This window comes from Chanodichthys erythropterus, chromosome 4, assembly GCF_024489055.1.
Source record: "Chanodichthys erythropterus isolate Z2021 chromosome 4, ASM2448905v1, whole genome shotgun sequence".
In the NCBI taxonomy this organism is placed as follows: Eukaryota; Metazoa; Chordata; class Actinopteri; order Cypriniformes; family Xenocyprididae; genus Chanodichthys; species Chanodichthys erythropterus.
Window position 1 is genome coordinate 17648804 of NC_090224.1, and position 13468 is coordinate 17662271.

Consider the following 13468-nt stretch of genomic DNA (forward strand, 5'->3'; position numbering starts at 1 on the left):
AAAATAGCAAATGATGGTGTAAGAAAGGGGCGGTTTTAATGAGTCACTGAGTTTAATGCATTATGTCAAACTATACACATTTTAGACAAAACCAACTGATTTCACATGTTTTCAATCAAACAAAACTCTGAGAGTCAATTATTTCAAAAAGATTACATCATGCTATGATAACTGTTGGAATATCAGAACGTTTTCTAATCATTCACAGTCAATATCCCATTGAATTGCTGTCTTACTCAAAGCTTAAGTGCATTTTGAGATGTTGAGAGTGTGTGTAAAGAACAAAATCTGACTGTTCTCTGGTTACATGGCATGTCGGTTCTTCTCCAAGCTTTTTTCAATGTTGTCAACAACCTCCACTGCTGCTTGAGGAATTCTGGTGCCTGGGCCGAAGATACAACCGACGCCGCTTTCGTAGAGGAATTCATAGTCCTGAAAAGATGATAAGAAAAGTATTGAGTACCTTCTATTAAACCTGGAACATTTTAAGTGTGTTTATTAAGTCCAACTAATTGATTTTAGATAACAACGATAATCACAGTCACAAACACAAACAGTCTCCAACAGAAATAGACTGTTCACTCAAAATGTAGTGTTTTCTGGATCACCCCCAAAAAAAAAAAGTTTTATGAGCTCAACAGTGTATTATAATGAGCCTCTAACTAATGGCAAATTCCTTATTCTGCACCGACATCCATCATTTACAAAATTGTGTTAATCACAGGAGAAATCACATCTGCTTACTTGTATAATGGTGCAGGTGTAAAAAAATAGACTTGTATGTTCCAAAATATAAGTAAAAATAAATATTCACTATAACACTTGCTCATCTGTCTAATGATCTTTTTTAACCATGATTCTCACAAAATATGACAAAAATATTTTTATATGATTTAAATAAGACTATATATATATAACATTTATTAATAAATATAATACACGTACACACACACATACATACATACATATACACATATAGTATTAAAGTATATTAAAATATATAATATAAAAATATATGAATAATTAAAGACAGACAGACAGACAGACAGACAGACAGACAGACAGATAGACAGATAGACAGATAGACAGATAGTAGTACTAATATTTAAGATATTTAGATATTAGTATTTAAGCGTATGACTTGAAATGCACTATACCAAATTGCTGAAAGGCTTACAATTCTGTATTAATAATATGAAGTACTGTAAATTCTGATTGGATGCACAAACTTTGAAGCATAGTAGCTTAGAAACATTGTCTCTTTGCTTTTGAAAAGCCTGCTTGTTTTTCTACCTTAACTATGCACAATTATATAATCAGCTGCATTTTATTCACAATCAGCATCACTCATTTTTTGGGTCGTGACCAACACATCGAGAACCACTGATTTAAACGTTCCCTTGCAGAGCAAATCACATCACAGAAACTCAACATGTGAACCAGCTAAACACAGTATTATAGTATTATTTAGTTCATTTTAACTGCCATGACAAACGCTGGTGAAATCTACCTGGTAGATCTGATATGGCATTAACAAATGGATTGTGTGCATGCAATAGATTTCCACGTCTGCTTCAATTACCACAGCTTTCGCCTCCACTGGCCCACACTCACTACAGGTTAACACTCAATAATCAATTAATGACACTCAATGAAGAGGTCTAAGGAACTAAGGTGCTTTCAGACCTCAAACGTAAACCAAACGTAAGCGGAATCTATTTTATGCATTCATGGGCAAGCTCAAGAAAATACACTACTGCCGTTGCACCCATACAGCAGCAAAATATTCAAAGTGTCTAGCATGCAAGTGTAATTGCAGGCATAAAGGTTGTTACACACCATCCAATGCTCATTTACACTAGCTAGGAGATCATTAGAAATGCGTAGACTGACCGTATAAATCTAATTACACCTCACTGCGAATGAGTACGGACCTATACTTGAATGAATCAATGATCTAGATGTAAATTTATCTGCTGGGAGATCAAACGGTCTCTGGTCGAAGATAAAAAAGATGAAAGCAAGCGTGTTTAATTGTGTTTAAATCCAACGTGGGCTTTGTTAATTATTTGATCTAAATGAACACAAACGACAGTGTTATTATTATTAATCAGGCTGAAAAACAGGGTTGAACAGGGTTATTAATATTAGATTAGATGATTTAAACATACACTAGTGTTCAAAATGTTGGGAGTCAGGATCAGTAAGATGTTTTTTAAAGAAGTTAATACTTTAATTCAGGAAGGATGCATTAAATTGATCAAAAGTGACAGTAGAGATAGTAAATAATAATAATAATAATAATAAGAAGAATAAGAATAAGAAGAATAAGAATAAGAATAAGAATAAGAAGAAGAAGAAGAAGAAGAAGAAGAAGAAGAAGAAGAAGAAGAAATATTTCTTGAGCAGCAAATATTAAAATAATTTCTGAAGGATCATGTGAGACTGAAGACTGAAGTAATTCAGCTTTGCCATCACAGGAATAAATTACATTTTAAAATATATTACAATTGAAAACAGTCATTTTAAATAATATTTCTTAATAATAAATAATATTTCATAATATTACTGTTTTTACAGCGTTTTTTGTCAAATAAATGCAGCCTCGGTGAGCATAAGAGACTTTGTGCAAAAGTAAAACATGCGATTCGAATTCAATATAAATTCAATATAAATTTCATAAAAAGGTCAGAATGCTTATTAGATTGATTTTTTTATCATGTAACTATACGTCTCCTTTCATCATGACTTACTGCTTCATTAATCAATACAAAAAAGGTCATCTGACTTTTTGCACTGAGATACAAAGATTTAATGATCAATAAAGGGAAAAGCCTCGACATTTCTGCCATAAAAATGCTGTTTCTTATCTTTTCCTTACACATTGTGTATAGTGAACTTTCTGAATGAATACACATTAGGTTAAGTCAAGTCTAATCTACATCAATGCCTTTGGTTCTAGACAGAAGTTCAATTTTGTCCATATCAAAACAAAGATAACAGTTCATAAAATGTTCATCTTTACATTATAAGGCTATCAAGTCATCTTCATTTATATAGCGCTTTTCACAATACATATTGTTTCAAAGCAGTTTCACAGTGACAATAGGAAAATTATTATCGAGCTAAAGTTGATTTTAGATTGAATCACTTCCGTTGTAAAAATTGCTAATTATTACTTTAAGGGCTGCTTAAATGACACCTTTCCTACTGAAAAAACCCTGAATACCTTTAATGCATTCTTGCCGTTCATTTAAGTGTTTAGTCTATAGGTTTGCATGTTTGAGTGTGTATGTGTGCAGAAGCTTGGTCTTTTTTTAAAAAAGTGATATTTGCCAAATTACTTGTCTTGTCCGCATAATACAGTAAAATTGTAATTGTAAATTTGTAATTTTGACAATGTTTTATATATACATAGGGAAAGGAAGAGGAATAATTTAGGGCTACGTTATCGTCATGCCTAGGCGCACGTCCTTCATCTCATCTGGATACGGCCTGGATCTGGCAGGCTGCAGCAAACCTCGGGATAAACAGACGAGCTATCTGGGGTGTAGACGTCTAACACCGTGTCTTAACCAGATCCATTGAGATTCCAGCAACAAGAAATTTTATCTGTCCACACCAGATGTAACGTGACAAAATCAATCAAAATACAATCAATCAGAAGAGCCGGAGTCTCTCTGTAAGTGCACTGCATATGCAACAAAATGGATAAGCACATAATCAAAATCATAAATATTATAACACAATTAAAATATACATTCTGAGTGACTAAAACAGTCTGTAATAGAATATGCACACTGAGTTTGACCAATGTTGTTTCCTTTCATTTATTTTCCAAGAATTGTGTCCCAAACGACACACTATACACTATGTACTTACTTACACACTACATACTCAACTTTGTAGTGTATGAGTTTTATAAGGTTATTCTGACATCCAGCATTCAGAGTCTGATAACCCCTCCCCCTCCGATACGTAATTAAGGGTGTGTTCACACTTATAGTTTGTTCTCTTGGCTCTTTTGGTCCGGACCAAAATAGAAAGCTATACATTTAGTCCTGGTTCGCTTAGGCCACGTTTACACTAGTGTGTTTTCGTTTTAAAAAGCATACGTTTTGCTATGGTTACGCCTGTCGTTTACACTACGCCGGTATTTTTGAACCACGAAAACGGAGTGTAAACGTGCTGTGGAAATGCCAGTGTAGAAGAGGATCGTTTTCATTTTAAAACGAAAACGCACTAATGTAAACAGGGCCTTAGTTTTCACACTTGTCTTTTTTAACACCGAACCTAAAGATACAAAGACAGCTTTTATGATGTATATTTTGCAAACTTAACTTGTCAAACTTCTAATACAATGCTGTGTGCTGGTCTACATGTGTTCATTGTATATGCGTACATATGATGATACATGATGGAGCAGACATTTTATATCTTATAAAACGTGTGAAGGAGTTAAAACAGCGGCAGAATCCCTCCATCAAGCACACAAATGAAGATCTGCAGTGATGAGATGAGGATCTGATGCCTGTACCGAACCGAGATGGGCATCACGACTATGACAAGAAAAAAACAGGTATGCTTGAGCATTCTGTCCTTTTATGGTCGCATCTTGTGACATCAGGTCCTGTTTCTGTTTTTTTTACATGTCTTTGGTCTGTGTTGTGTTCATATTTCAGTCTAACTGCACCAGAGTTCGTTTTGGGAGAGTTTAGTGTGCACCAGGGTTCGGATTCAAATGAACTGCACTAACAGAGCAATCGCACCAGAGTTTGTTTTAATCTAACCAAACCTGCCAAGTGTGAACACATCCTAAAGCTGTGACAGTTGAGTGTGTCACACTTTAAATACCCGGATGATGCACTTAATTAACAGTGTTAAAGTTAAAGTGCACTTTTTCTTTTTGGAATTTTCAGTTTGAACACACTACTTGCACCATTTACTCTACAAAATGGCACCAGATAGTGCATAAATACTCGAATTGGGATGCACCTAAGGTCTGAGGTGAATTATCCATTGTTGTTTTCAGTACGGCTATAAAAGTTCATGCAAAATGATATTCAAACTCACTTTAAATTCTTTTAACATTAAATAAAACACAAAATCAGTACCTGTAACCTGAGATTATAAATTGTCATACTTTGAATGATGTTGTTCAAGCAGCGACATCGCAGTAATAAAAAATAGAATCCCTGGCCACGCCACATATCACACCTAGTTAGGACAAAAACTCTGGTTAACATGGAAAACATACCTTTGATCGCATGTTGCAGGCGGCGTTGCATTAGGATATGGTGTAAAGCAAAGTAGTAACTACACCAGCTAACTGACTAAGAATAATGGCTTCAAATTTTCATACTCCGCTTTCTTTGTGATCTGTTTTGTGAAATCTGTGTTTCATTCTAAGAGACACGATTCTGTGCCTCTGTAAGCAGCAATTCATCTCACACTGTGCCTCTGCTCATATCCCTAGCTGTCTGTCAGGAGTCAGGTGTTACCTGTGGCGGTATGACCCCTCCGCAGATCACCATGATATCCGGCCGGTTGAGGTTACGCAGCTCTTTGATGAGTTCGGGCACGAGTGTCTTGTGTCCAGCTGCCAGTGTGCTGACCCCAACACAATGCACATCTGCATCCACGGCCTGTTGGGCGACCTCCAGCGGGGTCTGTCATCAACGGACACAACACAGAATTAATCCACAGTGAAGTGACAAGTATTAGTCTGTGGCTCCTAAATACACTATGAATGTACACTATCATTGAAAAGTTTGAGGTCAGTAGTTTTTTTTTTTTTTAATGAAAGAAATTAATACTTTTATTCAGCAACGATGTATTAAAGAGGACCTGGTATCCCCAGAATGTGTCTGTAAAGTTTCAGCTCAAAATACCCCACAGATTATTTATTATACTATGTTGTAAATTCACATTTTTGAGCTCATGCCTCGGATACTTTGCCAAACACTAACAAAACATCTGTTTGGTTTTGATTATCATCTCTATAGTGGCCAAGTTCATGTGACAATGCAGTTCTTAGCAATCATGAAAGTTAATTATTTGCATGCTTTTTAAAGCCATATTAGTCTAAACTTCTGATATATAGTTTTTTGAGCACACACAAGATCTAAAGTATGCGTAGAGAAAGCTGTCTGTAAACTAAGTTCTCTTTCACACAAACACAAAGTTCACATAAACACAGTCGGTTATGTCTGTGAATGTAAACAACAGGTAAAGAAATTGCATGTGTATATTAGATCTGTGTGTTCAAATGAAAGCAGTGTAATATACAGTACTGCTATATATGCTGTTAAACAACAAAATAAAAAAAGAAAATCACTCACTGCTCTTGACTGAATAACCTAGCAGCTTTAATAAGAATGCATTTCTTACTTGAATGCTTTTATTAAATGCTCTGGCGAGGACATAAACATAGTGGCCTGTGTGCAGCTCACTTAGACTGGGGTCTATGCTAATAGGGCAGAGTCCGTCAGCAGTTGTGGGCAGGGCCAAAACATTTGTGATGTAACAAAAGCAACAATCTGCAAATGGCTTGTTCTGAGACACTGCTTAGGATATATGGGGATTATAAAAAAAAAAAAAAAAAAAAGGAGTGGGTGGATTTTTATCATTATAAGGTGGTTGCACTGCCAACACACATTTATGTTCAAACACCATGTAAAAGTGAATGTGGCATATTAGGTCCCCTTTAAATTGCTCAAAACTGACAGTAAAGTTAATTTAAAATTTACAAAGTTTCTATTTCAAATAAATGCTGTTCTTTTGAATCTATCCTGAAAAAAAATCATGTGACACTAAAGTAAGGTTGTCAAAAGTACTGACTTCAGTACCAAGTCGTGACAATGTGACAATACCAGCGTTTCGAGCACTGTTGAGCAGATTCTTAAACACCTCTGATTGGCCATCGTGTTCATGCTCTCAACAGATATGGCTGTGATTGGCTAATATATCTACTGATAGATGGATCCACTGACAGACGCCTGCTTTCAAACGCTTCCGTGTGTATTTGTGTACGTGCTTGGTGAAGACCGTCAAAGATGTCTATTTACATGTTTTTTGTAACCTTGGCCAGATCTGTGCCTTGCCACAATTCTGTCTCTGAGCTCTTCAGGCAGTTCCTTTGACCTCATGATTCTCATTTGCTCTGGCATGCACTGTGAGCTGTAAGGTCTTATATAGACAGATGTGTGGCTTTCCTAAGCAAGTCCAATCAGTGTAATCAAACACAGCTGGACTCAAATGAAGGTGTAGAACCATCTCAAGGATGATCAGAAGAAATGGACAGCACCTGAGTTAAATATATGAGTGTCACAGCAAAGGGTCTGGATACTTAGGACCATGTGATATTTCAGTTTTTCTTTTTTTAATAAATCTGCAAAAATGTCAACAATTCTGTGTTTTTCTGTCAATATTGGGTGGTGTGTGTACATTAATGAGGAAAAAAATGAACTTAAATGATTTTAGCAAATGGCTGCAATATAACAAAGAGTGAAAAATTTAAGGGGGTCTGAATACTTTCCGTACACACTGTACATGTTTTTGAAGCATTGATCATTGTAGCCAAACTACAGACATACCTGTTGAGCACGTGAACACGATGGCCAATCAGAGGTGTTTAAGAATCCACTCAACAGCGCTCAAAATGCTAGGGGGAAATGCTGGTATTATCACATTTTTCAAATTTCAAAACATTTTGACAACCCTACACTGAAGACTGGAGTAATTCAGCTTTCTCATCACAAGAATAAATTACATTTTAATGTATATATACATATATATATATATATATATATATATATATATATATATATATATATATATATATATATATATATATATATAAAAAAAACATTAATTTGAAATTGTAATATTTCACAATATTACTGTTTTTACTGTATTTTTGATCAAATAAATGCAGCCCTGGGAAGCAATAGAGACTTCTTTAAAAAAAACAAACAAAAAAATCTTACTGACCCCAAACCTATGCGTTCGGGGTCAGAGAGACATTGGCTTTTCAAATGAACATCACAATCTGATGAAGAAATATTTTGTCCAGGGTGGCACTGAGTATTCATGGAGCACAAAAGAGAAAACCGGATTATTCTTATTTTGAAAACGGAAGAAATGGGAGCTTAACTCAGAGGTATGCAATTGATCTGCTCAGCCATGGATTCAATGTTTTTTGATGTCTTTGGTTCAGAAAGGATCTCTTAATTGATGATAGACTTGTCTGGTCTTTAATGGAAACATGAGTGCTAAAATGTGGGAGATAAACACGATTAAGAAAAGTTAAGCTCCATGACCTGAACGTCTTTGACACATGGATGACTTTCAGAGAGGAGAGGAGATATTTTTACCCACACTTATGAGCGATTATTCATGTATGCAAATAAAAACTACAAAAAAGCAGAGATGCACCATGACCGCTACCGTCTCTTTCATACCTGGAAAAGTGGGCCGACGTCCACATCAAACCCAAGATCTGCGAATCCAGTGGCGATGACCTTTGCCCCTCTATCATGACCGTCCTGTCCCATTTTGGCCACGAGCAGACGGGGATTTCTGCCTTCGTGCTTTTTGAACTGTACGATTCTGAGAAACAAGAGCACATGGGATGATACCATCAACATACTGACTTTATAAAATAAGATGATGTTTCAAACAATTTTAATGGTGCTTCTGTGTCATTTTTGAAGCTTGAAAATTGTCATTTTGTGCTGAAAGTCACATGGGTTTGGAACTACACGAGGGTGAGAATTATGTTTTGGGTGAACTATTCCTTTAAAAGAAGAACCTGTGGTTGGTTACTTTATATATTTTTGCTTTCAAAGGACTTTTACTAATGCTGTCCTCGTTAACAAAATTTAACAAAAAAACATACATTTTTATTCAGTAACTGAAATAAACCCATTTTCAGTAATGAAATGAGTTTTTCAAAATCAATAACATATAATTATTAGATAAATAAATGTTGCATTGGCAACTGAAGTAAGTTGAAGTGCTAAAATTACAAAAACTAAAATAAAACTTTATAGAAATATTAAAAAAACTAAAACTGAGGTCACATTGGGGTGGGTAGACATGCTTTTATCTGACTTCAGAAAATCCTTAAGACACACAAATACAAAGATACAGTGAGCTTTTCTCTGTCTGAGCCATCCTGATTTATCATCAATTCAGCAGCTAAAGATAAATCCAGTTACATTTAGTGCTTTATGACAATAACAATGATGATGCCATAAGGGTCAAAAGGACTATCAAAAAGAAATCACACTGAGTCATGGGTTCGGCTTAAGAGCAACAAAAGATGAAATGTCTGCAAATTGTTTTTATTGTTCAATGTAACATTTGACCTCTTTTAAGGAGTGCATGAGACAAAAGTCTTCATGAGCAGTTTATACCACAGAGGAGGTCGATCCTGAGTCATCCACAGACTGATTAGTGAGGTTAGTGAGTTCTGATCGCGCTCTGACAACGGAAGTGATGTCTCGGGCTCATTGAAGTCCATGGGCGAGACATCACTTCCATCATCAGAACGCGTTTTTTGACCTCACTAACCGGAAGCTGAACGGAGTTGGACATAGTGGTGTATTAGAGGTAAAAAATTATTGTTAATTAAAAATTACTGTTCGGTTTCTCACACAAACTGATCGTTTCGTGTCTTAGGACATCAATGTGTCGTCACGAGCCGCAGGGTTTAATTTGGATTTGTCTAAGCAAGTTTTATTTACTGTTAGAGTAGAAGTTCCCATCCACTGCTATTATTTGACTGACAGACGGCAGCGGTTGCAGTTAAAAATCATAATTTGCGTTTGACTGAAGAAACAAATTCACCTACATCTTGGATGTACTGGGGGTAAGCAGATAAACATCAAATTTTCATTTTTGGGTGAACTATCCCTTTAAAGTTCATGACCGTACAATTAGAAAAAGACTGCACATATATGGCTTGTTTGGAAGGGCCGCCAGGAGAAAGTCTCTTCTCTCCAAAAAGAACACAGCAGCATGGCTTAGGTTTGCAAAGTTCCATCTGAGAAAACCACAAGACTTCTGGAACAATGTCCTTTGGACAGACGAGACCAAAGTGGAGATGTCTGTCCATAATGCACAGCACCATGTTTCATTTGGGCTTGTTTTGCAGCCACAGGTCCTGGGCACCTTGCAGTCATTGAGTCGACCATGAACTCCTCTGCACACCAAAGTATTCAGTTTGACAATCACTATTCAGTTTTCGTAAAATATTAGATTTTTTTTAATCCTTTTTTGAAAGACATTGAACGGTTTCATTCTTTTCATCTTCAGAAAGATCTTTCTTCCTCCCCATATTGCATGAAAACTGTGACTAGTTTAATAATGTGGAACAACCTCTTTATGTAGGGTTTCCATTTACCCAAGAAGATCTGGCAAAATATTTAACAAAACTCTCAGAGATTTGAGAAATAGAACAAACCAACACTTTAGCTGAAAACTAAAATCTGTATTTAAACCCTACAGGTATGTCACTTGCATAATAATTTGGAACGGTGTATATATGTGTTGAATATTTTATAACTTCATAGAGGCAAACTCCTCACCTTTCAGTGACAACTCACCTTTTTGAGATAAAAAAAGGTCCCCTATATACGGAAGAGGATTAGGACCAAGCAACAATAAAAAAATAAAACCATCTCGAGATTAAAGTTGTTAAATTTCGAGAAAAAAGTTGTAATAAAATGTTGAGAATAAACTCATTACATTACGAGAAAAAAGTTGTTAAATTACGAGAACAAATTCGATAAATTATGAGAAAAATGTCATTACATTTCGAGAAAAAATTCAAGATAAAATGTTGAGAATAAACTCATTAAATTATGAGAATAAAGTCATTAAATTACGAGAAAAAAGTCGTTAAATTATGAGAACAAATTCGTTATTTAACGGATTTGTTCTCGTAATTTAATGACTTTTTTTCTCAACATTTTATCTCAACTTTTTTCTCGAAATTTAACAACTTTAATCTCGAGATGGTTTTATTTTTTTATTATTGTTTGGCCCTAATCCTCTTCCATACCTATAGGATTTGCATAGATCTAATAAGAAAGTGTGTTTATTACCCTTTCTAAACTATGGGTAATATTTTATGTTCTTATAGCTGTTGGCTTACAGTTTAAGATGAAATTGGAGGTCTCATCCAGGTCTTTAAAAGCTAGTAAGTAATCTTGGTTTTTTTTTGTCCACTTATTTGGATACAGAATTCATCTGACCTACTGATTTTAGCATACTATACAGTAGGAAAGCAGCCATATTTACGTGGGGAATGAGTACAGTTCCAGGAAGAGGAATTTGCAAGCTCCTCCTACCTGTTATGCGCCAGTGCTATCTCCTCATGCTCGCCGAACTCGTTGCGGTATGCTCCGCTCACCATACGCGTGCTGGCCTTGTGCTCCCCGAAAACTGATTTCATGGCATCAGTGATCTCCCCCACCGAGCACCTACAGAATCCAACAGAATCCTTTAATCCACAAATAACCACATTATATCATGCAATGTAATTCCTTTATTGTTGTTTGGATTGTTATATGATTGAATTTGTGTTTGCAGTGCACTAAAGAGACAAGAATCGCATGCCATATGTCCAAAGCGTGTGATCCCTCAATCTGCCGCTGAGAAACAGCAGCTTTGCACTAAGCTTGGTAAAACACAGACACATGGCACTACCTCAAACTCTTCCAGCCAGACATCCAAAAGCAAGACTGTTTTTATATGGGACAGATTTTTTGGGATTAACTAAACCTTTAATGTGACATTACAAAAAACAAAACAAATAAAAAAAAAAACTACAACAACTCTTCCTCTTCTCTAAAGCAGCCCAACATGGCCTCACCCCCTTTGTTGCGTGTTCCCGGGGGCAGGGTTTATGTAATTTTTGGGGTTTATGATGTCACCAACCCAGGAAGAAGCTTGTTGTAGTCCCTACCAGCCATTTATGGAAGTCCTTAAAAAGCGATTTCTGCAAAATAAAATATCTCCCTTTGCATTGAACTTTGGGCGTCGTAACTTTGCAGTTGTTTATGCTCAAACAGCAACATTACACACTAACTAAAGTTAAAAGTGAAATCATAATCAAGGACCCTTTAAGGGTTTGAATAAACCTTTTGTAAGTGTATTTGTATTTTCAGTTGTGAGTTCCAACCAGTTTAACAAGCCCTCTGCATCTGGAAGTCATGAAAGCGGACTCACCGGGCTCTCGCAGCCTCCACAGCGAGCTCCAGTAGGTTTCCATCTCTGGTACGTGCACACTGCTCGATCGCGGTCAAGCACCTCTTCGCTGTCTCTGCATCCCTGCTCTCTCTGACCTGCAATGCAAGCACAGCTTTGTTACGATGTGCAAAACTGACCCTGGATGAGCCATACATAACATACATAAACCTTGAATCAGCTAGGTTTATAAAACATGGGTGAATATAACATGGGTGACATTTAAAATCATGCAGATGGAGGTGTGGGAGAGTACAAAAACAGTGTGGTGGAAAACTGTCTCAGAAAACACAGCATATGTAATTAACTGACAAAAGAAAAGATTTCCAATGTCTTCATTGACCAACTTGATTGTATTTTATAAATATAAACACATTTTTGATGGCTGCAACACACTCCAAAAACATTAGGACACTTTTAATAAAAGTGAAAAGACTATAAATATAAAAAAATATAAATTCTGAATCATCGTATGTTAAAAAAAAAATGCTTAAGGAAACTGGCATGATTGACATATGGAGGGAACTCCACTCAGTTGTGAGACAGTATACATTTTTCTCCCACCCTCACACAGTCTATTCACGGGCTTCACTCAGACAGGCACAAAATTATAGGCTGCGATATAGGAACTAGAGATGTTTCAGATCATGCATTTGAGACTCCATTTGGATGTTCAAGTCAAAAATACCATTTGGAGATTGAACACTAGTCTCTTATATGATCCCCAATGTATGGAATATATTAAAAAGGAAGATTACATTGAATTTAATAATAATGAGGATGTGTGTTCTATGGGATGCTGCTAAGGCAGTGTTAAGAGGAAACCTTTTAAAGTGGTCCTCAAAGAAAAAAAAAGAAAAACAGAAGGTACTGACTGATTTATCAAACATATTGAAAACACTGGAACAAAAACATATTGAATTACATAAACCTCAAATTTTAGAAGAAATAAAAGTAATGAAACAACAAACAAATTAGATACTTGATAATCAAGTAGAGATTAAACTTAAATATATCAAACAGAATTATTATGGAAACTCTGTAAACAGCTGACTGAAAGGTCAGTTTATAAAATTAGAAAGCCAGAAACCAATGTAATGTGCTTAAACCAGAAGAAATATTAAGGTCATCTGAAATCTATTATAAAAAATTATATTCCCAACCGTAAGCAGCGGACCTGTCCATTATTGAACATTTTCTGGAATCTCTAGAC

At 35.8% G+C, this 13468-nt stretch overlaps 1 protein-coding gene across 2 annotated transcripts in view; it reads right to left on the bottom strand.

Moving 5' to 3' along the window:
• Positions 1–268: 268 nt before the first annotated feature.
• Positions 269–13468, bottom strand: part of mmut (methylmalonyl CoA mutase) — a 32520-nt gene continuing 19320 nt past the window's right edge. For both annotated transcript variants that reach the window (XM_067383212.1, XM_067383213.1), the window contains exons 9-13: positions 12238–12353; positions 11358–11489; positions 8463–8610; positions 5502–5669; positions 269–432 (exon numbers count right to left, since the gene is read on the bottom strand). In XM_067383212.1, the coding sequence (XP_067239313.1) occupies positions 304–432; positions 5502–5669; positions 8463–8610; positions 11358–11489; positions 12238–12353 (693 nt within the window). In that variant the 3' untranslated portion in view covers positions 269–303. The remainder of the gene's footprint in view (positions 433–5501; positions 5670–8462; positions 8611–11357; positions 11490–12237; positions 12354–13468) is intronic.